Raw genomic sequence first — 25,631 nt, 5'->3', positions numbered from 1 at the left:
CATGATGTTCATTTTGCAGAAATTGATTCCTTTTCCTTCCCTTTTATCTTTGATTCTTGCTTTGCAACTCTATTATGATGCTTGGATTGGAAACTATGTATTCATTAATATTATTAGAAAGAATATATAATTGTGTGCTATAAAGATAAAATTATCAGAAATTAAATAAGAACCCAATACATGAACTGAATCACAACAACAGAACATATACCGGAAAACAAAGATATCTCACAGCAGCAAGAACAGCTCTAGCACTCTATCTTAATTACATATATCACAAAGAGGCTGCAACCATATCCCTAGAGGTCAACCTTGTTCTTGCACTTCTGCGACTGAATTGCCTGGCTTGAAATATTAACTGTAAGACTGCAATTCATCTTTATAGTCACATGCTTTTTAATTATCAGTATTTTCACCTTCCCTGGAAGCTTTGTGTAGCTGTCCACCGTCAACAGCCCAGTAGCCGCGTCAGTATTCAAATTTGGGTTCGAAATCAATTTATCGGCGACTAAATCTATAGTGGCATTCAATCGCATGGTTCGTCGGGCCTTGGAATGACCCGGAGGACCTCGAGCCTCTCCAACTAGCACGCCGTGGTAGTAAAGAGCTGATGTGGTGTTGTCATACTTGAAGGATACTATGTTTGGATTTTTCACTGATAAATCTGCAACTAAGGAGATGTTGGTTCCTGGCTTAGGAATTGTATTATTAATGAGCTCCATGTGAGTGATGATCACATTATTCAATTTGATGGTAGGATCCTTTACTCGGAAAACAGTGAAAATTAGTATCACGATCACTATTGCAGGGACTAGCAATGAAGCTGTGATGCATCCACAACACTTGATGCATCTTCTGCGTCGAGTTTTCTTCAAATGGATCGTAGCTTCTTCGTCGTCGCTGCTTGTCCGGTCGGCGGACGGAGCTAGTGGCCGTACCTGTTCATGCTCCACCATGGCTAGCTAAGGAGAGAGGGGAAATGAATTGGGTATATATGGAGAGGTGGTGCTTGAAACTGTGTTGTGTTGTGTGGAATTTATAATGCAATGCAATTTTTCTTTGTTTCAAACTTGTTGGCCTCATTTGATTTTGTGTTTTGTCCTAACATTGACTTTGTGTGCCTCATTTTGATCTGATATAGTAATATCATATTCATTTAACATTTTTTTAATTTTTTTTATATCACATCTAAGGTTTCCATTTTCAACGAACTTGAATAATCAAGTAATTATTTTTGAGAAAAAAAATTAATAATGATAAAGCAAGTGCTTTCTATGTTGAATTCTTCAACCGTATGTTTGTGAAATCAAATTAACAGCAAAACACAAAGGTCAATTAATTTGCACATTAGGAAGCCATATGCTGAGACATAATCTTATATTATCATAACTAATTCCCAACTCAAGCACTGGAAATATTAAAGTTTACTTTAGCGCTTCATTATAACTAATCTGCAACATTAACAGAAAGAAAGGGGGGAAGGAAAAAGGGTTGGGAGGGATCAACTATATATATAAATAAAACAAGTATTCGATATTTTGAAATATTTAAACTTAGTGTATATCTTCACCTGTATATAAAATTGATAGATTTTTGATATATGTTTATTAGTTTTAAATAAATGAGTATGTATCAATCATTCAATACCAAAATGTAAATCACTTATAATATGTATCACTCTTTTATTAGTTGCAGTGTATGTATACTAAATTTTAAATAAAAAATTATCTTTTAAATAAATAATATAGGCAATGCTTGATATGTATGGATTAAATAGCAGGTGTAGCTCTCACATTTCTCATGCGTGTTCTTATTTTAATAAAGTGGAGTTTAAACTGAAAATCCTTGTAAAAGATATCTCAAAATATTTAAGGTACCCTATTGATTAGTAAAGGAATTGACACAGTTCGCAATCAGGATCTTGATGGTTTTACTAATTAATTGCCTGACTGTCCACCAACTGCAAACAAACTTCTTCCTCATAATTAATGTTAATAAATGGAAGTTTCATCTCTGCTGTATCTTCGCCGGTAAGAGGCCGTTAGGGTAGATAGTTCCATCATTATAATTTATATTTTTTACTTTTATCAAAAAAAAAACATTCCATTATAATATATAATCATGTGGTTTCATATATATAATTAATCTAGTGTTTGTCACAAATTGAATATCTCAAAATTAAGATTGGGTTTGACCGACTTTATGTAGACATCAGAGATTGCTGAATATTCATATCTATAAAGAATTAAGGAAGGAGCTAAAATTTTCAAATTCACTTGGAATGAAGACGTTTCAACAAGAATGATACTCTTCTTCCTTAAAATAAAAGAAAATAAGCGTATAATGACTTTAAGTTATAATGAGTACAACCAGAATCACTGCTTTATAACTCGAACAAAACCAGAAGTTGGCAATTATATTAAAATAAGTGTATGATGACTTTAAGTTATAATGAGTCATTCATTGTTATTAAAAAAATGATAATATTGACTCAGTCAATATGTCATAATAATTAAATTACTAGAATTCCAATAACTATAAAAATAAATTTCTAATTCACTCAGAAAAAAATGATGGGAATTAAATATACAGTATTTACAGATCAAAGTATTCGGTTATTGGGAAAAAATTAATATACTTTTAATAACTTTTTGATTTAAATATGTAAAGTATTTTGTATGTGAAGTATTTTGAAAAATTCAGAATAATTAAGAGAAAATGCATGATTAAAAATTAGGACTTTAACTAGATATCTTGCTCAATGACTTATTCAATTTTTTTATCTCTTATTTTACGTGCAATGGATTTGCCTGGTCCAGAATCAAAAAAATAAGAGTTTGGAGCATTAAACAGCTTGTATCCATAAAACATCGCGTTTTCAGGGCCTATGGATGCCTTAGGGGGAAAACTATCCAGTACGGCTTTGATCGAGAAGAGGTGCTGCCAGACGTCCTCCAATTATCCTTTCCTTTTCCAGATTTTACATTTTTCGTTCTCCTCTATTCAAAAAATGAGGAGTTCCCTGCTCTCAGACCCAATCAAACAAAACGTTTGTATTACAACAAATCTAAAAAAACCATCACTTGAATAAAGAGAATGAAAGGGAGATATCAATTGCATTCTATGGCACAATAGAGAAGTAGTTGGATGAGCCCAAAAGGGCAAGGAGGTCAATCAATGGCAATATCAAAGAGAAAAAGAAATACACCGAATACATTGAAAGGAAATGGAACATAAGATATATATATATATATATATATATATATATATATATATATATATATAAGTACAAGTAAGGAGAGTGTTTGTAAGAAAAATAAAGATTCTTTCTTATTGTTCCAACATACTTTTCCAGGATGTTATAGCAATCCTATATTGCAGTCAGTAATGGCAACGTAATATATTTGTGAGAAGCGGATCAGCCAATGAAACATAAAAATTCAAAACATAAGATATATATATAAGTGGAAGTACCGGTACGTACCTAAATAATTCAAGGTTGAATTAAAAGTACAAGCTATCACTTTTCATATGCCTGTAACATGTGTAAAATCATAAGGCACAACCCTTAATAAGTGGCGCAAAAATAACAAGCTATGATATGATAAGAAATTCCTAGAACCTTAACATAGAAAGAAAAGAAGTTCATTATATGTTGGAATGAACTCTTCAATCTAGAGATGTTAATTTCTACATTTTGATATTCAAGATACAAGAAACAAATTTCATATTGAAGAACAAAAAAAAAAAAACAGTAAAATACAACAGTCCAAAGCCAACAGTCAAGGACTGAGGGTCAAGGCCTCAGCTTCTGTCATCACAGACCAGAAAGCTGACATTAGGAGCATCATTTATTCTCTAAGAAAGAAAAGTCACTTCCACTAATCTCAGTATAATAAGAATAACGTTAACATAAAGTTAGGACCTATAAATCATAGCAATAAGACCGTTAATCACTAAGTGTATATATACTAGTCATCCTCAATCCTATAAATCTCAGAATTCACAATTGATTATCATCACAGATTAATGTCAACTACAGTTTTATTTTTACACATTTCAACTCTTACTTTTTTATGAAAAAAAAAAAGAAATTTCAGCATTTTCCAATTAGTATGTTTAAATGCAATTGACTTCACAGTCCTAACATATTTATGTATATTTAGCTTATTATATCAAGCTTCTACTGTTGCGTTTTGACATCTCGCTAACTCTCCGGCGACCTCTTCATCTTAGTTTTACGGACACTGAATAAGGAACCAAAAACAGGTATTACCAGTACTAAATCAAAAAGTGGAGATGCGGGGTATCGATCCCCGTACCTCTCGCATGCTAAGCGAGCGCTCTACCATCTGAGCTACATCCCCTTGCTATCAACTTTCTCGAATAAGAAATGACTCAGATCAACTAGAAAATTATTCTTCTAATATTGGTACTGGGAATTTCTGCATTACAACTTGATGGCCGCATTATTATTCAACAATTCATGTATGAATTCATTTTTCTCCCTGAGTCATTAATCTAGATGCCCTTTGAAACTAGTGCTTTCTTTAGCCTAATATGGTAATTGATAGGACAGTCATGTAAAATGACACCAAAGAGAGGTTAAAGTACCACCTTTTGACTAAATTAGTAAAAAATAAAAAAAAAAACCTTTAGAAGCCTTAAATGCTTCAAATAGCACTCTCAATTTTCATAGAGAAATAAATCTAAATTCAATTATTTAAATAAATAGTTTTCAAATTTTTATTTAAAGATCAAATATATTTAAATTTTAAAAAAATTATATACATATCTATCATACTTTTTATTTAAATTAATTAAATAAATAAATAATTGAACAAATATTATATTATTATTAAAAATTAGGCTTTTAATTTTTATATATTAAAAATTTATTTTTTATTTTATTAAAAAATTAAAATTAACAATTCTTGCCGTTATTTCACTACCATCGCCGACTTTGCCGAACCACTATCAACACTATTTGTTATTAATTTCATCAAATTTAGTAAAATTTTTAGATTTATCTGGTTTTTAAATAAAAATTATAAATTTATTTATTAAAATAATTAAATGGATTTATCTGAATTTAAAGTACAGATTTGAAGGGGTCTTTAATCCTTTGCCCGCTGATTATCTATAGTTAGATCTTCGAACTAAATACTAAGCAAAAGTAAGATCCTTCCAAGAACAGATTTTATCATGAGATCTCAATTCAATTCTAAAATTATGTCACCTATTTTAGGACATGTGATTGCTCCTATTGTACGCCAATTATTGCATAATGGATGAAAATATTAATAAAATCTTTAAATAGATTTCATATTAGTAGATTAATATATTTTATTCTTTCAACTTTATTATTTTATTTTATTTTTTATCACATTTTTCATAATTTATTTCAATATAATATATGCATTTAATTTAAAATAAATTTCATAATTACTATAAAAAATTCTACTTGCAAATGTAAATAAAAAATGTTGAATGAATTTCTTAGATAATTTATTCTTCAAGTTACTTTTTCTCCTAATGTTACTATGTTAAATTTACTTTTTAGACCAATGACTTAACCATCAAAGAGCTCTTGAACAAAATATTTATTGACCATTCTAACTACATTTTCTATCTTATATATTTTTATTGGCCAGCTGATATTACGCCTCATCGGAACCAACAACTACGGTCGTCTGTGTCGGAGTTTGACAATATGTAAGAAAGATCACAGTGGATGCATGGGAAGCTAAGTTTGATAATCTTGCACTTGAATTGGGCATTCTGTTTCACCATTTTCTTTTCTTCTTCTTGAATTTCATTTATATATAAAATACATGAGATTATAAGGTGCGATATCAACCCTAGCCCAGCAAATACCCAATTTAATATGAAAAGCCCACACTCACACACAAAACCAACTCTATACATGGATGGAGATGACAGACAGAAGGTTTTTGCTTAGTAAATGATATTTTAAGAAATTATATTAACCCCGAAAACAAGTGCAAAATATTTGCAATTTCAGCACGAATTACAATCATCTGTCATAGGAAACAGCAAACAACAGGAGGCATTTCTAAATTAAAACTTTATTCATAAGTTTACAATATCATATTGCAGTCTCTGGTAACAGAATACAAGAAAGCATGAAAGTAGGATGTGTTCCTAGAAAAAATCAGAGAGGGTGGGGAGCTTGACCTCGCCCTTACTAGAGAGAGGAATGGTAAAATCACCGATGATGGGAAGGTCAATAGTTAGACCCACCTCTAGCATATAATCTATGTCCCAGTCTCTACTTATGTCCTTCACTAAGCTCACCAGTATACTGTGTGGCACCTCAAGTGGCACATTAAGAAGAGTTGTGTCGCTTGCTTTTAGTGATCCTGGGTCTGGCATTTTTCCTGATGCTATCACTCTGTTTCACACCAATAACAAATCACATTAAAAAGCATACCCATAAAGAAGAGAGGATGTATAACGTTCACAACTATATTACATATAGAAATCTAATTAGAGCCATTTGAGAAAAGAATATCCTCTTGGAAGATGCTTCAAAAGCACAGAATCTATTGAGTAAGCACAAAATAAAGGGGTCAAGATGCTTCGAGGGGAAAAAAAAGAGAGTAAGGGTTGTGACTTTTTGTTTCTTCTGCATCAATTCTATATTAGATTTGCTATAGTTAATCCTAATAATTCATCTCTAGCCTCATCAAGAACTAGATAAAATTGTGTCACAATTATTTTTGACCTAGTTAATGATTATTAGACGTTTCGCAATATGACGATCCTTAATTCCTGAAATCTAATGGCATAGATATCATCTCTCCATCTACACACGCCAACGATCGTGATTTGTAACACCAATATATTAATGAAAAGATCTAAAGAGACAGAACAGTATCCAAAATGAAAACGGAACACACACCTGCCATCGCTTTTGAGAGTGTAGGAGACCTCGCAAATGGGCAATGGATGTCCATAAGGGTTGTTGACTGAGATCTTGGCGTTGTATTCAACGCGATCGCGGTGGACGCTGCCTAGATCCACATCTGTCACGCTGGCCTCTGGTTTCTTGACGTTGGCTATCTTCTCGGCCACGAAGTTCTTGGCTTTGTCCATAAACTCATCCATTTTCAATAACAGAGAAGAGAGGTAATAGACAATAAAAAGAGCGAACAAAAGAGAGATGGTGTAAAGGCGAGAGATATAGAGTACGGAAACTAATGGACCGCTTATATAGGATATCATATTCTTGGGTGCTTACGTGTGAGATTAGTAAGTACGTGTTTGGTTCGTGTATTTCTCCGTGTTAGAAGATCTGTGCTCCTTTTATATTATTTTTCCTTATTAAGCGTCAAGATTTTGATATGATACTCTGTTTTCAATACTTCAATTTCAAGGCATCAGTTCAATAAATTTTCCAATGCTGATATCAGTTAGATGATGGTCCATTCTTTTTATACATTATTCTTGTTTCTTCTAAAGAAAAAAAGAAAATTATTTTCTCAGATCCATTGGTCCCATTAAATGGGCATGGATTCCACGTTTCTATTGATTATTGAATGAACATATGAGTGAAGTCATATTTTTGCAGCTACACTTGAGATCAGTGATTAAGTAGCGAAATTTCTTGAAGTACATGTAAACAAAATATATTGAGACTTCACTGTTTTGAGTGAGAAGTTTTCAGGAGAGAATGACTTTTCACAGGGTTTTGTCAACTAAATGATGCATTATTCTGGTGGTTTTCAATTGTTTCCAATTTAATATGTGTTTTCTTAGGACTTGATGCTTTTACGGGCCAAGTGTCATTTGTGTAATCCCTGATCTAAGTTACAGGGATATGGAAAGAGTTTGTGGAAAAGGATGTATAAATTTAAGTTTTTAAAAAATAGATGTATAGTTTGGATGTTACTGAACCAGGATGCAGAGATTCTTACTTTTCTTTTTCGTTTATCAGAGAAATGGAAATGATGTATTCATTTTCATTATATGAGCCATTTAGAGAGAGTTCAAAGCTTTACAAATAGGATTAGCTCAATTAAACTAACACATTGCGTGTTAAAAGTTTATTATTTCATATTTATAGTAACAACTAGTATCTATAACCCAAAAAATAGCTGACCACAGATGAATATGTAGTATTATCATTAACAAATAGTTTTAAGAAATCGAGTATAAATATATCAAAATTAGTAGAAGTATTTGACATTCACTTGTAACAATAATAAGTGTTAAGAAATTGTCCTTCCCTATTGCTCATTTGATCATCAAATTATACTGTATGTATATATATAACTGATTGGAGTTGCTGGTTCAGTACTTCTGTGGATGCTTCTGTGTCACTTGGGTTGGACCTGTTGAGGTGTATTTTGGGCTTTTGTAGTATGGCTGAGGCTATAGAATCCGCTTACAGTCTTGTTAAGTTGCTGTACGACACATGTTCCACGCTCCACAGGACGCCAATCTTTCTGGCTCCAGGACTACCCAACCTGAAATCCCATCTCAAACATGTTTCATGCTCCACTCAATTCCAATGTTTCTGGCATGAGGACTACCCCAGCTGCAGTCCAGGCTCAAAACTCTGTCCAAGCCCGACAGTACTCCAATCTTTCTGGTAGCAGGATTACTCAAGCAGCAATCGCATCTTAGAATTTGATCCGAGCACTCCAATATTTCTTGTATGAGAACTACTCTTGGCACGAGCAACCCCACCTCAATATGGGGCCCAACCGCCGGTGAACTCCAAGTATACTACCCAAGCTGCAAAACCTTTTCATATCTATCTTCTGATGCTCAAGCAATGCAATTCCAGCAAAGAGGCAGTGTCAATCAAGGGGCAGATACTGTAATTTATAATCAACCTCCACAAATTAGAATCAGTGCCCATATATCAAGAACGACACCGTCTGCGCCAGTTCAGCTCGAATTATCTGGAACAATATCCTCACTTACTCAGCAACATATAACAACCGTTCAGCAGAAAAGTGCAGCTGGGACTGTGTAGAATTTGGATTAATGAACTGTGATGTGTATTTACAATTTGATTTGGAATTTTGAGTTCATTTACAGCTGTGATGAGAATATATACTGATACTTGTACATGCCTAACGGCTACTTTCTGAGAAGGGTAAGGTAGAAGTGACCTTTCCTGCTTTGCAGGAAAGGTTGCTCCCTTTCACCCTTGGTCAGTGATGAGAAGCCTGCACAAGCAATCCAGCTTGTGCAGTCTTTGAGACCATACCCTCCATGTCCTTCATTCTACTTTCTTCAACATTCCTCCTCAAGCTGGGTTCATATAGGTTTATTGAACCCATCTTGCTGAGAATAGACCAATGATTCTGCTTGTCAAGAGCCTTTGTAAATATGTCTGCCAGTTGATCTTGACTCTTGATGTAAGGAGTTTCAATTTCTCCTTTTTGAACCTTTTCTCGGATGAAATGACAATCGACTTCGATGTGCTTGGTCCTTTCATGAAACACTGGGTTTGATGCTATGTGTCGAGCAGCTTGATTGTCACAAAACATTTTCATAGGCTCCATGGTTTCTACTTTCATGTCCTTGAGTACTTGCTTTACCTAAATGAGTTCGCTAACCGTGGATGCCATCGTACGATATTCTGCTTCGGCGCTTGATCTAGCAACTACGCTCTGTTTTTTGCTTTTCCATGTCACCAAGTTTCCCCCGACGAATATACAGAATCCAGTGGTTGACTTTTTATCACAACTTCCAGCCCAATCCGCATCCGAGAAACCGACTGCATTAGTAGAGTTATTTTTCTTCATCCAGATTCCCTGTCCGGGTGTTCCCTTAAGATATCTGAGGATCCGATCAATGGCTTCAAGATGGCTGGTACGAGGAGCATGCATAAACTGACTTATCACACTAACTGCAAAAGAAATGTCAGGTCTAGTGACAGTTAAATAAATTAATTTCCCTACTAAACGCTGATAGTGCCCTATGTTGGTCAGAGGATCTCCGTCTTCTAAATTGTGTTTAGTTTTAGTTTCCATTGGAGTGAGAGCAGATTTGGCTCCTATCTTGCCAGTTTCCTTTAATAGATCAAGGGTATATTTTCTTTGGGATATGAATAAACCTTTGCTGGATTTTGCTATTTCAATGCTTAGAAAGTATGATAACTTACCTAGATCTTTAATGTCAAATTCCTTTTTTAGACGTTGTTTGACATTTTCTATCTCTTGATTATCATTCCCAGTTATTATGATATCATCAACATATACCAAAAGAATAATGGTGTGTGTGTGGGTGTGTCTAACAAACATGGAAAAATCAGAATCACACTTATTAAAGTTAATACTTAATAAAAAATAGCTGAGTTTAGCATACCATGCCCTTGGGGATTGTTTCAGGCTATAGATTACTTTCTTGAGCTTACATACCAGGGATGAGTCAGAGTTTGTCTTATACCCAGGAGGAATGGCCATGTAAACTTCTTCTACTAAATTTCCTTGAAGGAAGGCGTTCTTGACATCCATTTGGAATAGATTCCAACCTTGATTGATTGCTACTGAAAGTAGGATCTTAACTGTGTTCATCTTGGCCACTGGAGCGAAGGTCTCTTGATAATCAACTCCGTAAGTTTGAGTGAAGTCTCGGACTACGAGTCTGGCTTTGTATCTATTAATAGTTCCATCACTATTGTATTTGATCTTGTATACCCATTTGCATCCCACTGGTTTTTTATTTGGTGGAAGGGAAATAATACTCCATGTGTCATTCTTTTCAAGGGCTATAAGTTCTTCTTCCATAGCCTTACACCATTTGGGGTCGGCATTGGCTTCGTAGAAGTTTGTAGGTTCGGAGTGATTGGAGAGCTGACATAGATAATTGCGATATTGGTTAGATACAACATTATATGAAATAAAATTCTGAATGGGATACGTCACCGTATGAGACACATAGTCTCTAAATTTCGCAGGTGGTCTGGTTTATCGACTATAACGTCTCAAGGCAGTTGCTTCCTCTGAGACTTCGTGAGATGGGGCTTCTTATGAGTGGTTATCTCCCCCTGAAGGAATTAGCCTTGAGACGTCAGGTGGCTGTTCCGGAAGTGGACTGTGATCAAAGCTGCTAAGAGAAAGAATTAAATTCAGCACCGGTAGGGTTGGTATAGTAGGACTCATTCTCGAGGAAGGTGACATCCCGAGAGACATAAGTCTTGTGAGTCAACGGATCATAACACTTGTACCCTTTTTGGGTGGAGGAATATCCAAGGAAAAGAGTTTTAACTGAGCACTTGTCTAGTTTGTGTTGGCGAGTGACGTGCACATAGCACACGCACCCAAAGACCCGAAGGTGACCTAAATCAATTTTCCGACCTTTGAGAATTTCTAAGGGACTCATATGATTTAAGGTGACTGAGGGAAGTCTATTAATAAGATAGGTAGTGGTTAGGAGGGCATCCGACCAAAAAATGGAGGGAACATTATGTTGAAACAGGAGAGTACGGGTGACATTGAAGAGATGGCGATTCTTTCGCTCAGAGATGCCGTTTTGTTCGGGAGTATTGACATAGGTGGTTTGATGAGTAATGCCATGTTGTTTAAAAAAGGTGGGAATTTTTTGATTTATGTACTCCGTACCATTATCTGAGCGAAAATTTTTTACATGTGCATTATACTGGTTTTTGATAAAGTAGTAAAATTCTTGAAATCGTGAGAAGACTTCATTTTTGCCTTTTAACAAATAGAGCCATGTAGTGCGGGAATAATCATCAATAAAGGTAACAAAATATCGAAAATGATTATATGAGGTAACGGGGGTAGGTCCCCAAACATCGGAATGTATTAATTCAAAAGCTTTTTCAAACATGTTTGAAGATAAGGAAAAAGGAAGCCGTGTGTGCTTAGAAAATTTGCATACATCACAATGGCTAGAATCCAAGTTAAAACAAAATAATTTATTGAGAACATGGTCAGATGGATGCCCTAATCTTCGATGCATAAGCATGTCTTGGGGGGTTTTGGACACTAGACATTGCTGGGGAGGATCAGAAAGGCAGTATAGGCCATTTTCTAGGTATCCCTTACCAATCGTCTTCCCAGAAATTCGATCATGAAAAGGCACTGAGGATGGTGAGAAAATAATATTACAAATTAAATCGCGAGTGATCTTACCAACAGATAAAAGATTAGATTTAAAATCCGGTAAGAATAAAATATTCAAAAGAGAGGAATTAAATAAGTTTAAGGTGCCATAACCCTGAATTTTAACTTGATTTCCATTGGCCACTGTCACATTCTGAGAATCTCTGCTCTGATAAATTTTTTGTAATTTTGCAGGATCCCAAGTCATGTGATCAGTAGCCCCTGAGTCAATAATCCAGGCATGTTGATTAGATGCAGTATTATTTTGAAGTGACTGAAAATTAAATTGAACCGAACCTGACCCATTGGGTTGAGAGAGTCCGAACCCGTGGGGTTGCTGGACCAAGGCTTGCAGTTGGGCCACAATGTCCTGAATTTGGGCCTGGCGGGCCTGCTGTGCAGAAGGAGGCAGATGGGCCTGTGTTAACCCTAGGTCCAGCCCAATTGTGGACATATGGGCCAGGCCTGGGCCGAGCCCAGATGAGGAAGGCTGGCCTGGATCCAAAGGTGGGTAGGGCCGGGTCGAGCGGTTGGACCAGGCTTCTGTGTCGGGTCGGTGGAGCCCAGCGTTTCCGGGTCGGGGCGTCATATAACTTTCGGCATATGACGCCCCAGCATCGCCTAGGTTTTTCGTCCCTCTTCTCTCCAATTTTTCTGCCTCCTTTCTTCCACGCTCCCGAGCCTTTCTGCCCCCTTGCTGGTCGCAGCTGAGGGTGGAGGTGCCAGCAGCCGTTACGTTGGTGACTTGCTTTTTGCAGTGGTCACAGCGTTCGATGGCGCTGACTCCTCCCCTCTATCGATCGAAGTCGCGGTGCGTGGAGTAGGCTCGGTTGTCGGTGGTTTCTGGAATCTCGTTCATTGAGTTCCTTCTTGTTTCCTCACGCTGAATCATAACTATTATGGCTTCGATTGATGGCAGTTGAGGGGCGAGCAGGATCTGCGATTGCAAGCCCTCGTAGCTTGAATCCAGACCCCTCAGGTAAGTTTAGATGAGATCTTGCTCCGCTCTCCTCTGTAGTTCTTCCAGATCATTTGATGGTGAGAGGTAGTTTTGTAACTCCTCCCACCTAGTTAGAATTTCTGTCGAACACTCTGTTGAGTTTTTGGTCCCTTGAACAATCTGGGACAGTTCCTGCTTTAACTTGAATATATGTGTGAAATTGTTTTGATGGCCATAGAGGGTCTTTATTTTTTCCCATATTGCTCTTGATGTCTCCATAAGAATACATAGCCGAGCTATTTTACTGTCCATCATGTTGGTGAGCATGGACATGACCAAATGGTCAGATGATTGCCACTCTTCTAATTTTTCTAACTCTTCCTCTGTTGGTGCTTCTGGAATTGCTGGTTTTGGCTTTTGTTTGCTGCCTGTGATGAATCCAATTTTTTTTCTAGCACTGAGGACGATGAAAATGGATTTTGACCACTCAAAATAGTCGTGACTACCCTGCTGTACAATATTGGTGATTTTGGTGGTTTCATTGTGAGCCATTGTTTTTGAATGTTGAACTGCGATTTTTTTTGTGGCTTGGTAGGTGATGACTGGCTAAACCAGCTCTGATACCATATAGAATTTGGATTAATGAACTGTGATGTGTATTTACAATTTGATTTGGAATTCTGAGTTCATTTACAACTGTGATGAGAATATATACTGATATTTGTACATGCCTAACGACTACTTTCTGAGAAGGGTAAGGTAGAAGTGACATTTCCTGCTTTGCAGGAAAGGTTGCTCCCTTTCACCCTTGGTCAGTGATGAGAAGCCTATACAAGCAATCCAGCTTGTGCAGTCTCTGAGACCATGCCCTCCATGTCCTTCATTATGCTTTCTTCAACAGACTGCCCTAACCAGTCTTAATGGCCGAAACTTCTGGTGCATCGGCATCGATAGAAAACCGGCGGCCTCTGGCAGGACAAGGGGAAGCCTGACAGAAAAGTCTTACTACGTTGCATTTAAGCAATTTGTGACTCAACCAATCCAATCTGCTTAGGCATTTACTAATCCGTCCAAGCACCCAACAATTCCTAAAAAGCACACTACAGATGGATGGGATTGCTGCGAATAGCACCAATATTCATATATATGCTTTGGAAGGAAGTAGCTCATCTGGATGCAGTTAGTCAACCTGGAAGCTCAAACACTCGACCTTAATGGTCTTCTCTCCACAGCTAAAATCACTACTTAATAACCATGCGTAATACTGGATATTGGACTTTAAGATAAGAGAGGCATGAGTAAAACTCCTGAATGTTTGTCCTTAATTCTGCTGTGCCCGGGGAATTTTCCAGTGATTTCGACCAAGCAAGGGAGAGACTCCTACTAATTCAATTCTGTGAATTTCTTTTGCATTGATAACAATAGGAAGAAGGCTGCTCGTTGATTGGTGGCTAAATTATACGAGAGAAGTCTCCCTTTTGCTTGGTTATTTTGTCCCCCTGAGGCATTTTCTTGTGTCGTTGACTCTGATTTGTCTTCTTAATATATTTCCTTTCGATCAGAAAAAGAAAAAAAGAAAGCAGATCAGATTACCAGAGGCTTTAACATGAATTTGGACAAGAAATGAAACACAATGCTACCATAAACAGAAAAGTTAAATGTGGGTTTTATTGAGTGTTTCATCAAATGATTGATTCATCTGAATTTTTGTTTAAGCAGGCACATGGGATAGGAGAAATTTTTTCAATGGACCGGGTTATTCCTTACTACTAAATAACATACTATGATATGAAACCAGATTTGCCATTTGATATACAGATCTTGATCTACCATATAACTTACCCTACAGCACGCAAGTTTGCTCTTGAATTCTGTAGCATATCAACAGAGAACCGAGCTGCAGTCAGCCTAATATGTGACAGCATTGTAGTGTATTTCTATTCCCGATTAATTAATACACGTCAAAGAATCTAAGGTGAAACAAAAGATTGCAGATTTTCCGAGAAGTACATATAAAAAGCATAAAATTTATTGATCTTGCGGTATTAACAGCGAATTTGACATTTCAATTTACAAAAAGAAACGTATATAACAACATAAAATGACTGAGCTTTTCGGGTTCTGTCGTTGATGAAACATTCCAATATCATAATCATGTAAGTAGCTAGGTATTAAACTTAAACAAATTAGAACCTAGTGAGGAACTGCATCTGCTTGAGAAGAGGAGTTAGGGTTTCCATCAGCTTCTCGCAAGGATGGTTATGGATTCCCTCATACGTGGTCACCACAATACTCGTGTCCTTCGATAGCCTTTGCACTTGCTTCTTCACGATGCATGTGTGATGGGTGCACCTATAGTAACTCCTTATTTTTCAAATCCGGAGAAGAATATTTATATCAGACACTAGAAAACTTTATACGACTAAATATTTATCGCTAATGGCGTCGCGTTAACGACTGCCATTACCGTCGTTATTTGTCTCAACCCTCTCTCGCCTGCAATTTTTTTTTTATTTTTTTTTATTTGCGCGCGAGGGGAAGTCGAAAATAATCACTTCTGCGAGCGAGCTCGCAAAAGTGGTGGCAGGTTGATAATATATTCAACAACGACAAAGAAAAAAAAAAAGAACAGACCATAAGCGACCAAAATACATTGCCGCTAAATAATATTATGGCGTCCGGCACTATTTTGACAGCAAGTTTGCTATATTAATGATAAATACAGTGACTTATTATAGTAATTAATTAAATAACATATTTTATGAGATGTATTTATATAAGTTTTTAGAAGCCAAGCACTCTTTATGTAATTAGTGACTACATTTAATTATTTTTTCTGATTAATGCGAGATTTTTCCTTAGGTTCTTTTTGCCAATTTCAGATTATTATTTTTTATATAATTAAGACTAAAAAAATATTTCCTAACCAGAATTTTCATTTAAGTTTTAGCATAAACATATTATTTAACATAGCATCATTAGGTCTATTCTGTATCATAACTATATATTTTTCCATCAATTAGAGCTTCATATCCGACCAAATTTCAAATCAAAACGGCACATTACAACACTACTATTTTATTTACTTTTGAAATCACAAATAACTATTTTAGTTAATTAATTGTCTCCATTATTGCTTAATTGTTCAGAGTTTTCAGTTCAATTCTTAAATGAAAGACATTCTTATCAAACATTAACATAACTAGCTATAACTATATAAAGTATTATGTCTAGTTGAGATGAGAATTCTTAAGTCTCTATTCTAGGAGAAACTTGGAGTTTTCATTGTCGCTCACCTAAAATTAATAAACCTTAACTAACTCAGTTTTTATATAATTAAAGCATGCATGGTATTTATAAAACCTGCTGAAAAATGTAATAAAGACGATCCACAATCTTTATTGCTATCTCAAGCGGCATTATGAATTGAGTTTTTGAGCATTGTATTAATTAAGTCCATGACCTTGAGAACTATTTACATGTGCACACCTGGGATATGAGCTGTTCTTGACAGCTTTCTGCCCGTATTTTCTCCATCGATATCCATCATCAAGAATGTCATCAGCACTCCTGGTTTGGAAAGCAAACCTTGGCGTGATGTGCTTTTTGATTCTGCCACTTTTTCTTAGCTTATCCTTATTGCCCTTTTCTTCCTCAGCTCCTGTTTCACCAATTAAAGAAGCGTTTTCCATCATCATTGGCCTATTCTCACCAACTACTGATTGGCTGGAGAGAAGGGCAACCCAGTCGATATCAGGAAGAACAACTTGAGGATCAATTACAGGAGGGTGCAATGAAGATGATGGAAGTAGTGGATGTGGTGGTGTAAAGAGGTAGGGAGAGTTTTGGGGTGGCAGTTCATGGACTAATAATGGTGGTTGTGGGGTTTCTTGTCCTTCCATTTGTGGGGCTCCAGATAGAATGTTCAGAGAGGAACTGAAGATGTTTTGGATTAGGTATATATATATATATATATATATATAGGGTCAAAAGAAGTGGTGGAAGGTGAGAAGAGGTTGGACAGAAGAGAACATGTCTACATACATGGAGAAAGAAGAAAAGAGGAGGCGGTTTTTGATAGATATGGATTTTGAAAAAAAAGTCTGAATACCTATCTTGCACCCAAGGGTTAAAGGCAACTATATTTCACCTACTTCTGTTCAACTGCCCTTAAATAAAAGGAAACGTACCCAACATATCCATTCCATATCGTTATCACCAATGCATTTGCATCAAATAATATTGTGCACTACACCAAAATGAAAGGCTGCTAGTTTTAATGTGTAGGACTGGTTCACACAATTTTATTTTCATTCGCAATGTATATACTTGTTAGCAAACAGAAGATTAGAAGTGGTATTGTAGCCATTCACTGTCAGAAGAGAAGTTAATTATAAGAAGCAAAACTTGTTCTTATCACCACTTTTATTTTTCTGTGTTTTGGATTGCATGGCTATGCCACAGTTGCTCGAGTTTTCTTCTCTTTTTATTTGACGAGAAATCTGTAATATAATAACTGTCTTTTCTACAAACCCCTTAAATAAACACACGTTCAACATACAAAATCCCTTTCCCTGACTTGGGATTACCAGAGAACAGTGGTAAATTGTCAAATAAGTAAATATATATATATATATATATATATATATATATATATATATATATATATCAAGGGACAATATTATTAGAAATTTATTGAATTTGTCTATTGTCGGGGCTTAAGATTGGCCTCATGATCCATAACTCTAGCCCAGTTTACATGCGACTGAGACCCCGGCCAGCCCAAACGTCAAGTGCCTAATAAAACCTTTTGTGTATCTATCCGAAATATAATAGTCGAGTGATATGTGATTATGTCACATTTTTATATCAATTTACCGTTGGAATCTACTTAAGAAGAGACCTGACCTGAGACCCCTCATGTGCCATCAGATTGCACACATCGAACTCGGTTGCAAATCTGATGATGTAATTAGCCTTTCATTCCCCAACCAAACATACTTTATTCATCCAGGAAATCAACCTCTGGAAAAAAGAAGGGGCAGTACATAAATTACTGGCACACCCAGATTTGTGCGTTAATACAGTTTTTATGCATTCTGCATCCATGAAAATATCCAAAATTTGAACCACTTAAGCTACATTCGCCAAGCCTTCTTCTATTAAGACTAGTGAATTCTAACACGTATTCTGCAGGCATTTCTCTATTTCAGAATTTCACTTTTCCCCTGGAGCATTAGATCCATTTTGTTGATTGAATTGCAAATACCGAATGCAAAAAGGATTTATATAGACCATACAAATGGTTCCACAGAAGACGCAATGCCTTTGGACATCCAATTGGACTTCTGTGTCAGCTGATGATCATCTTGTTAAAAAATTCAGCTTGCTCAGGAAAATACTCCAGTAACTCATCCTTAGTCACCCAGGAAAAGTCTTCACATTTCCCAATTCTAAACTTGTTTGTTGCAATCACCTGGGACTTAAAAAAGAATTGCTGGGAGAAAGAAAAAGAAAGAAAGAAATCAGACAAACTATAAAAACTAACATGTGCATATGAGCAATCTCAAAACAACATTAGCATACATATAGCATGCACAATAGCACATAGCACATGACCAAGTTACAGTAGAGGAAATGAACATAAGATGGAGATGGCAGGCCTTATTGAAAACAATAGGCAGTCATAAAGCACAGGCACTAGTTAGCTAAGGACAATATAATGTTATATTGTTAACGAAATGTATTATTAAGATTCTCTGTTGGACTTGCATCAGAAAACAATCCTTTGAAATAAAACTATATAGCAAAGATGTTTCTCTTACTAATCCGCTTTCTGGTCGAAGTTTTAACTATATTCTGAGGGTAAGAAATAATCTACTTATGTACTCTATACCATGTATCTTCATTCCATATTTTATTTACATATGTAATTTCTTGAATATACCTTGTAACCAGCATCTGGTGCAGTATCTGTTGGTTGTATGACCATGTGACCCATAGGAGCATTTCCAACAAAATACGTATGGGACAGGTCCCCTAAGACAGACTGTAAGGCAGACTCTGCACACTGCAAACTTTTGGAATTAATGAGAAAATAAAATACAGAAGGAAAAGAAAAGGGGAGAGAGAGAGAGAGAGAGAGAGAAGAGAGAGATAAAATAGTAATGGTCACCTTGCGCAATGTGTCCTCGGCCTCATAAAGCTTTTGTGGAAAATGCCAGACAGGCTTCTTACTAGGAGATCCATATGCATTTCCATATAAAACAAGGTAAAGTCTTCTGTCAAGTGCCCTTTGTAAAGACCTAGAGAAACAAATTCTCACTTGTGATTGCCAATACTTCTAATAGACATTTTATGTCATTCTATACTAGAGCCGCAAAATACAATCTTAATGAGCAATAATCCAAAGAACTGGAAGCACAGATGTCCATCTGACTTTACTAAACGGTAAAACCTATATAAATTCAGCTAAAAGTAATATGTACATCTTCAATGATGAGTTGAAGCAAAGGATATCCTCTTAACCACGTCTTACTTTGTATCATTCGTTTTGTCAGCTTCAGTGATGCGTGGAGCCGGTACATAGTCAATTTGGTAGTCACCCTGCCCTCTGGTTGCAAGAGATTAAAATGAAAACATTCAGGAACTGTAGAAACTGCAACTCATAACTTTCCATGTAATTGATGTTCACATTCATCCATCCAGGTTTGCAAGAATGATCATGTGTTTAGAACAGTCATGTCAATATACCCAATTATAATCAATCAGTCATATGCGCATAACTTGTGAAAAAATTAACAAAAATTACAACTCTAAGTCAAAGCTTTTCATGTGTGCATAAGAAGGACAACTATAAACATATGTTAATAAGTTATGAAAGGTTCACAAGCATTGCAACAACCATAAGTGCAAAACAAGAATCCAGTTTGCAGGGATTATATCTTCTACTTGAAAGAGTAATATATATAACAAATTCTTGCCATTTGTAAGAATAAGCAATATATGAAGCAAATATGAGAAAAGCGACCTCGCGTTAGCCTTGTCTAAGAACTCATCTGGATATCTCCGTCGATATTGCTGCTGCCACCGAAACCTACGCCATCCCCAAAACAATTCAAATATTAATATGCACAAATTCAAAAAGAATAATCAAAACTCCAACAGAGAAATCATAAGACAGCATCAAAATTTTAAATTCCAATTGTGCCATCTGATCAAAAGAAGAGGCCATGATTCATAACGCGAGAAAACTTACGAGAACTCTTGAAATGCGTAAACCACGGGATCGATTTTAGGGACAACAACAGGTAATCTTTCAAAGAGTACGGAAGCTACGATTTTTTCTGGTTTGGTGCAAAATCCTCGCGTTGTTACGACAGGGCGAGCCAATCTCATTAATGAACACCGCATTTTGGATCTACAAATAGCAAGTGCAAACTTTGTCAAGCAATAATATAACTGTCAATGTATATATGGGTCAGTAAAGAGAGGTACCGTAATTTCTTGGAATACTGAAGCTGGAAATATTTGAAAAAGCCCTGCTTAAACCCTAAACTGATCTCTTGCAGGTAAGTGCTACAGAAGAGAAGAGTGTGCAATAGACCATCTCTCAGCAAGCGAAGCGAAGTGCCCAAAATGCCACTATTCATCCTTTTATTTATTTATACTAATTGAAACGGTGCCGTACCTCCTGAACAAGAGGGCAACGAACAAATCAAGGTTCAAGGCCCATCAGCAATTCTTACTTTTTTCTTATTCAATTTATATTTTCGGATAACTCAAGTTTTATGCTTTTCCAGGAGGGTTTACTATCTTTAAATTTTTATAAAGATTATTCAAATATTTAACATACCAAATTAAGAAAAATAAATAATAGTTAAAATTGGCACGCAGCAGCAATGGAACTTAAAAATGGTGAGCAGAAGCTTTGACATTAAAAATTCTATGATATCATTCTACGAAATTGCAATGATGGAACGCCAATAGATGCGACACGTGCATCCTTCGCGGCCGAATCACACACGCACTCAATATTCTCACATCATACAGAATAACAGCATGCTGCTAAGACGCTTGCTTTGAGCCACCCATGTTAAGTACATTATTGTTAACTCCAACAACAGGGAGAAAAACTGGTAAATGAGAACACAAATTTGTGAGGGGTAATCAAAACAAAGGCTTCTTTCCATTTAACATTCCTAATAAATGATCCAAAACACGGCCTCCTGCATCCCGCAGACCAGAGTGCATGTATTCGTTAGTTATCCATAATCTTATACCCGCTATCTGAGAAGCTGTTTCCATTGCCACCCTGAAATTAACATACATGTCTTCATAATACACAGCAGCTGCAACAGGTATCTGCCAGCAATTTTACATAGTCAACCAGCCAAACAATGAAATGAAATCAATAAAATTAAAAATAACTAGTGTAGAAATTCCAAAATCAGTATTTTAATACTTACCAAGTCACTACACCTTTAGTTCAATGTAAAACACAAGCAAGCATTCATAAAAACGATTAAGTGATTTGCAAGAATTAGTCAGAAAACAGAAAAGGAAGGAGACCTTGTTATTATTTAGCATGGTGATGTCATAGAGGGGAGGCCAATCTTTCTTCTCAGCCAATAATTGAGCAGTTTCTTTAAACTGCTTCAATGCATGAATTTCATCAAACATCCATGGAAACACCATCTGCCGAAGCAAAGATATCAGATACATCAACGAACTTGTACTAACAAGCAAGCCTGTAGCAAAGATCACTATAAAAACAGTGATCTGTTCTTATCAGTGAGTTAAATTGTTGCTATGCAAAAAATCAAGATACACCCAGAGTATCGCATTTATCTCTAAAAACAGTCTAATGTTTGTAACTGGCAAGATAATATCCAAGCCAACAAATTAAATCATGATACATGAGCATATAGACAAAAATATAAATGAAAAGCTCTCAAAAAATTGTCCAGCAAACCAAGCCTATCAGACTTCATTTTTACTTCATGATGACGAGGATGCTTATTCATTTGATTGTTTGGGTTTAACATTTTTTACACTTTTCATTATTCCTTTTCGTTATAATTATTAATGTCTATTTCTACGCTGAGAAAGGCACATGTGAAAATTAAAAAGAAAAACGGCATAAGAACATCCAAAACATGTTGAACTTTCTTGAAAGTACAATCCACCTGCTCAGCAGCATGCAGAAAAGTGTAGATTAACAGATTTACAGAAGAATTCAAATTAACTAAGTTCTGTCTGTGAAATATAGCAGATACCCATTCACTGATATTTCAACTATAAAAAGATTATCTTTGATGTATATCTGGCACTTCATATTGAATAGAATCCAAAGTGGACGTAGATATCGCATTTCCTAAATATTTCTCAAAGCTATGTTAACACTTATACATACCTCCCCTGTGAAAAATACTGGCCGACCTTCTTTGGCAGCCTTGACTGCATTAAGTTGACCATTGTCTTCAGCCATAATTCTGTGAGCAGACCACTGTGATGAAGCACCCTTGAAAACCAAAAATAAAAGATACAATAAAAGACTTGGAAAGTGGAGGAATATTCTCTCAAGTCCAACCTAAATCTATGTCTCAGACAGTAACTGCTACAGGAGAATTAAGAAATCTACCTGACAATATATGGACTCGTGCAGGAGAGCATACAGTGGATTTGAATCAAAATCCAACCAGTTTTCAAACTGCAAATTTTGAAATGACCTAAGATTAAGTACGAAAAAGCCTTGGATCATTGTCAACAGAAGAACAGCTATATTCTTACAGCTTTTAGGAAGTAATGGCTGACTCTCTTTCGTGATCCTGGAACTATAATGGGATCCCACACCCTCTCAAAACTACACATAAGAAAGAAAAAGAAAAAAAAAAAAGAAATGGAGAATGAGAGGAGCACAAAGTTGGGGATGAAAAGTGCATGCTGATGCCTTACATGTAATGAAGACGTTCAAAACCTGCACTGGATCCTAAACCAGAAAGGCCCAGAGCTTGTAGTCCTCTTGGTGTTAAGATTCCCCCTGATGGAAGAGGCACCTATACAAAGAGGAAAAGAGAGGCGAGTCTTATTCATCATATATACAGACGTGGTTCAAGAATTGCATAAGGAAGATCCTCACCCCGCCTCCTTCAGATTCTGCCAAATGGTTCACAACTTCTTGAACAATTTCAACATCATGAGGAAACCTCTTATAGTACTTTTCATTTTGACGAATAACCTGTTCATAGCATGCTCTATAAACAGTATCTGCAGAACACCCATTGCTTATTGGAGGAATTCCCCCAGTTAAAAGGACTTGTTTTAGTCCATGTGGTGCAAAACTCAAATAGGTTACAGCACAAAAGCCACCATAGCTCTGGAAAAGTTGAGAGCAACAGAAGTCAAAAACAGACTGGTCTAAATCGAGTTTATTCGACGTTAAATTTAAAAAGTATCAGCATCTTAAGAGTATCACCATTAGGGCATCATCCAATCATAACATAAGCAAAAGAAAATAAAACAAAGGACGGATAGTAATCTTAGTACTTGACCCAAGATTGTCCAAGGTTCGGCATCAGGAACAAGTCGAACACGGATAAACTCAGCATCATTCACTATATTGTCAGCACGAAAGTATTTTATGTATTCAGCCATGTTCTCTGCAGAACCCAGCTGCGCCATAGATGATGGTGTCAAAGGAGTTGATAAACCTGTTCCTCGCTGCAAGAAAATACATTAGTAAAAGTAAATAGATTGTGAAAACACTTATTAGTATGTCTTGAGTCCATGCCTGATCCATCAAAATAAGACGGAATTCTTCACATGCTTTGTTTATCCAACCGCTGCCTTCAGTCGGACGCGGGCACTCGAAGCCAGGTCCACCTTGTAGAAATAATAGGTAAGGCAGTAATTGTTCTTCTTTCCCAACTGCAACACAAGCATTCTTTCATTAGCAAGACAAGGTAGCATATATTACAATTGAATTGATTAATGATTATAGTGTTAAACACAGTTTTCATTGAAAGATTTTCATTCTTTCAATGATCACAGAAAAATGTAAATGAAAGCAAAATCCCAAAGAAACAAAAGCTTCTCAAAATACGACATTGTTGCGCTTAACCAAGTCAAATACAGGTAACGATTTGTTTGACTTTCCTTCTTTACCCAAACCATGTACGCGTGTAAGTATCAAACGAAGTCACAGTATAATCAGGATTCAGATTAATAAATTAAATCGTGTAAAATGTCTAATTTAATTGAAAGTAGTACCCGCGACGACTTCACGAGCAAAAATTGAGATCTTAGGAGAGGCATTGTGATCAATGGAATAATCAAGGGGAACAGTGAATCGATGGTCGCGAAGGCGAAGGTCCGGCACTGAGTACCAATGTCCGGCGATGTGCTGCGGTGGGGAATAGGCGGTGGATTCATTTGCTTCTGCCATTGTAGTGAACGAGATACGGCGAGAGGGGAAGTAGACAAGTTTGGAGGAGACTGAAACGGTGCGTAGAAATAAAAGCGAGGAGGAGAAGGAGGTCAATTGGAGGAGGAGTGGCCTTATCAACGAAAGTGGCGCAGTAAGTATTACCATTTTGGGATAAGTGTCAAGTGTACTGTGAACTCAGGGTCACGTGATGGAAAAATTAGAGCATAGATCCGGTTTTATAAATTTGCCACGTCCTCAAAAAGTGTACACGCTGTAATCTGCCAGATAACTTGCCACATGCTTCATATATGAGTGGCTGGTGGCATATATCAATCTGAAACTTCAATCTTTTCGAATTCCTTTTAATTTTTCCAAACATTTTAATTTTTTAGCAATTTTATTTTAATTTAAAAATTTAGTTTCAATCACAACTAACTTAATTCAATTTTAAAATTGGCTTGTACATGGTAAAGATTTATGTAATGCAGAAAAATTAAATTTATATAAGGCTTCGCTATTATACAGTCAGTTATTTTAAATACAGATAGCCTTTAATAATAATAATTATATATTTAATTTTATTAGAAACAAGATAATTTTTATTAAACTAAATTGGATATAATTAAATTTTAAATTTTAAATTAGAATAAAATTATTAAAATTAAAAGGTTTATACAAAATTGATAAAAATATGTAATTTTTTGGGTCATTAAATCTTTTTAAATTTTACAAAGTTAAATTGTCTCATTTTTAAAATTAAAGTGTGCACGAATTATTTATAGTTTAATTTTCTTGTTTAATTATCAAATATAAAATTTAAAAGTTAGGTTTCAAACAAGTGAGGACCAAACCATGTCAGACAATTTTTTTTTTTATTTTTTTTTTGTTTTAAAGTCCAAGATTAATTTGATGACATTTCAATTTTAATGTTGTTTGATGATAAATCAAAATAGATATTATACTTAATTAGTTATTAGCTAATACATAGATGGAGTTTGTAAATTTGAATTGGATTTATGAAAATACTGAATTGATTTTATTAGACAATTTTATGTCACAGTTGAACCAAAGTTTAGGAGTGCTTTAGTATAGGGTAATCGACAGGCTTTCAAAGTACATTGTGAAAAGAATTTCTAGCACTTCTCTCGCTACGGGA

The 25,631-nt window shown here is 35.8% G+C and overlaps 5 protein-coding genes and 1 non-coding gene across 10 annotated transcripts; all 6 read right to left on the bottom strand.

Annotated features, from left to right (window-relative positions):
- Window positions 1–125: 125 nt before the first annotated feature.
- On the bottom strand, window positions 126–1,259 carry LOC8289164 (late embryogenesis abundant protein At1g64065). The gene has a single exon (XM_002511882.4). It carries the CDS (start codon window positions 954–956, stop codon window positions 300–302), a length of 657 nt encoding a protein of 218 aa, XP_002511928.1. The 5' UTR covers window positions 957–1,259; the 3' UTR covers window positions 126–299.
- Window positions 1,260–4,294: 3,035 nt separating this feature from the next.
- Window positions 4,295–4,367, bottom strand: TRNAA-AGC. The gene has a single exon. It is a non-coding gene; the product is annotated as a tRNA-Ala (tRNA).
- A 1,706-nt stretch (window positions 4,368–6,073) lies between these two features.
- On the bottom strand, window positions 6,074–7,219 carry LOC8286693 (desiccation protectant protein Lea14 homolog). The gene is made up of 2 exons (XM_002511881.4): window positions 6,926–7,219; window positions 6,074–6,415 (listed from the first exon to the last, which is right to left on the bottom strand). Exons 1-2 carry the CDS (start codon window positions 7,129–7,131, stop codon window positions 6,166–6,168), a joined length of 456 nt encoding a protein of 151 aa, XP_002511927.1. The 5' UTR covers window positions 7,132–7,219; the 3' UTR covers window positions 6,074–6,165.
- A 6,520-nt stretch (window positions 7,220–13,739) lies between these two features.
- Window positions 13,740–17,682, bottom strand: LOC8286692 (probable WRKY transcription factor 43). Of its 3 annotated transcripts, none has more exons than XM_025160076.2 (3): window positions 16,537–17,682; window positions 15,241–15,399; window positions 13,740–14,598 (listed from the first exon to the last, which is right to left on the bottom strand). In XM_025160076.2, the coding sequence occupies exons 1-3, from the start codon at window positions 16,947–16,949 to the stop codon at window positions 14,499–14,501; spliced, it is 672 nt and encodes a 223-aa protein (XP_025015844.2). In that variant the 5' UTR covers window positions 16,950–17,682; the 3' UTR covers window positions 13,740–14,498. The 3 variants fall into 3 exon arrangements, with proteins under 3 accessions (XP_025015844.2, XP_048233053.1, XP_015584103.1); XM_048377096.1 differs by having other exon boundaries at window positions 13,744–14,598; window positions 15,241–15,411; window positions 16,537–17,679; XM_015728617.3 differs by lacking the exon at window positions 13,740–14,598 and having other exon boundaries at window positions 15,059–15,411; window positions 16,537–17,676.
- Window positions 17,683–18,030: 348 nt separating this feature from the next.
- Window positions 18,031–20,721, bottom strand: LOC8286691 (39S ribosomal protein L46, mitochondrial). 3 transcript variants are annotated; one of them, XM_002511879.3, is made up of 7 exons: window positions 20,545–20,714; window positions 20,306–20,467; window positions 20,078–20,143; window positions 19,586–19,660; window positions 19,223–19,352; window positions 18,995–19,117; window positions 18,031–18,544 (listed from the first exon to the last, which is right to left on the bottom strand). In XM_002511879.3, exons 1-7 carry the CDS (start codon window positions 20,697–20,699, stop codon window positions 18,401–18,403), a joined length of 855 nt encoding a protein of 284 aa, XP_002511925.2. In that variant the 5' UTR covers window positions 20,700–20,714; the 3' UTR covers window positions 18,031–18,400. The 3 variants fall into 3 exon arrangements, with proteins under 3 accessions (XP_002511925.2, XP_048233050.1, XP_048233045.1); XM_048377093.1 differs by having other exon boundaries at window positions 20,306–20,487; window positions 20,545–20,683; XM_048377088.1 differs by lacking the exon at window positions 18,995–19,117 and having other exon boundaries at window positions 20,545–20,721.
- A 228-nt stretch (window positions 20,722–20,949) lies between these two features.
- Window positions 20,950–24,677, bottom strand: LOC8286690 (proline iminopeptidase). Its single transcript, XM_002511878.3, has 10 exons — window positions 24,319–24,677; window positions 23,840–23,976; window positions 23,596–23,769; window positions 23,189–23,425; window positions 23,005–23,105; window positions 22,840–22,912; window positions 22,691–22,759; window positions 22,463–22,570; window positions 21,619–21,744; window positions 20,950–21,411 (listed from the first exon to the last, which is right to left on the bottom strand). The coding sequence occupies exons 1-10, from the start codon at window positions 24,638–24,640 to the stop codon at window positions 21,217–21,219; spliced, it is 1,542 nt and encodes a 513-aa protein (XP_002511924.1). The 5' UTR covers window positions 24,641–24,677; the 3' UTR covers window positions 20,950–21,216.
- Window positions 24,678–25,631: the final 954 nt, after the last annotated feature.

Source organism: Ricinus communis, chromosome 1, assembly GCF_019578655.1.
Source record: "Ricinus communis isolate WT05 ecotype wild-type chromosome 1, ASM1957865v1, whole genome shotgun sequence".
NCBI classification, from domain to species: Eukaryota; Viridiplantae; Streptophyta; class Magnoliopsida; order Malpighiales; family Euphorbiaceae; genus Ricinus; species Ricinus communis.
Note: the sequence above shows the minus strand (reverse complement) of the source record. Positions and strands in the feature narration are given on the sequence as shown.

Coding starts and splice junctions, on each gene's coding strand:
- LOC8286691 (XM_002511879.3), bottom strand. CDS start 20,699: ATGAATAGTGGCATTTTGGGCACTTCGCTTCGCTTGCTGAGAGATGGT. Junction 19,118..19,222: donor CCGAGGACACATTGCGCAAG/GTGACCATTACT, acceptor AAAAGTTTGCAG/TGTGCAGAGTCTGCCTTACA. Junction 18,545..18,994: donor CACCAGATGCTGGTTACAAG/GTATATTCAAGA, acceptor TCTTTCTCCCAG/CAATTCTTTTTTAAGTCCCA.
- LOC8289164 (XM_002511882.4), bottom strand. CDS start 956: ATGGTGGAGCATGAACAGGTACGGCCACTAGCTCCGTCCGCCGACCGG.
- LOC8286693 (XM_002511881.4), bottom strand. CDS start 7,131: ATGGATGAGTTTATGGACAAAGCCAAGAACTTCGTGGCCGAGAAGATA. Junction 6,416..6,925: donor ACTCTCAAAAGCGATGGCAG/GTGTGTGTTCCG, acceptor GGTGTGAAACAG/AGTGATAGCATCAGGAAAAA.
- LOC8286692 (XM_048377096.1), bottom strand. CDS start 16,949: ATGGAAGGACAAGAAACCCCACAACCACCATTATTAGTCCATGAACTG. Junction 15,412..16,536: donor AAGAACAGCTCATATCCCAG/GTGTGCACATGT, acceptor TTGAAAAATAAG/GAGTTACTATAGGTGCACCC. Junction 14,599..15,240: donor CAGATGCAGTTCCTCACTAG/GTTCTAATTTGT, acceptor TCTGATCGAAAG/GAAATATATTAAGAAGACAA.
- LOC8286690 (XM_002511878.3), bottom strand. CDS start 24,640: ATGGTAATACTTACTGCGCCACTTTCGTTGATAAGGCCACTCCTCCTC. Junction 23,426..23,595: donor CTTGGACAATCTTGGGTCAA/GTACTAAGATTA, acceptor CAACTTTTCCAG/AGCTATGGTGGCTTTTGTGC. Junction 21,412..21,618: donor CCATGCTAAATAATAACAAG/GTCTCCTTCCTT, acceptor AATTGCTGGCAG/ATACCTGTTGCAGCTGCTGT.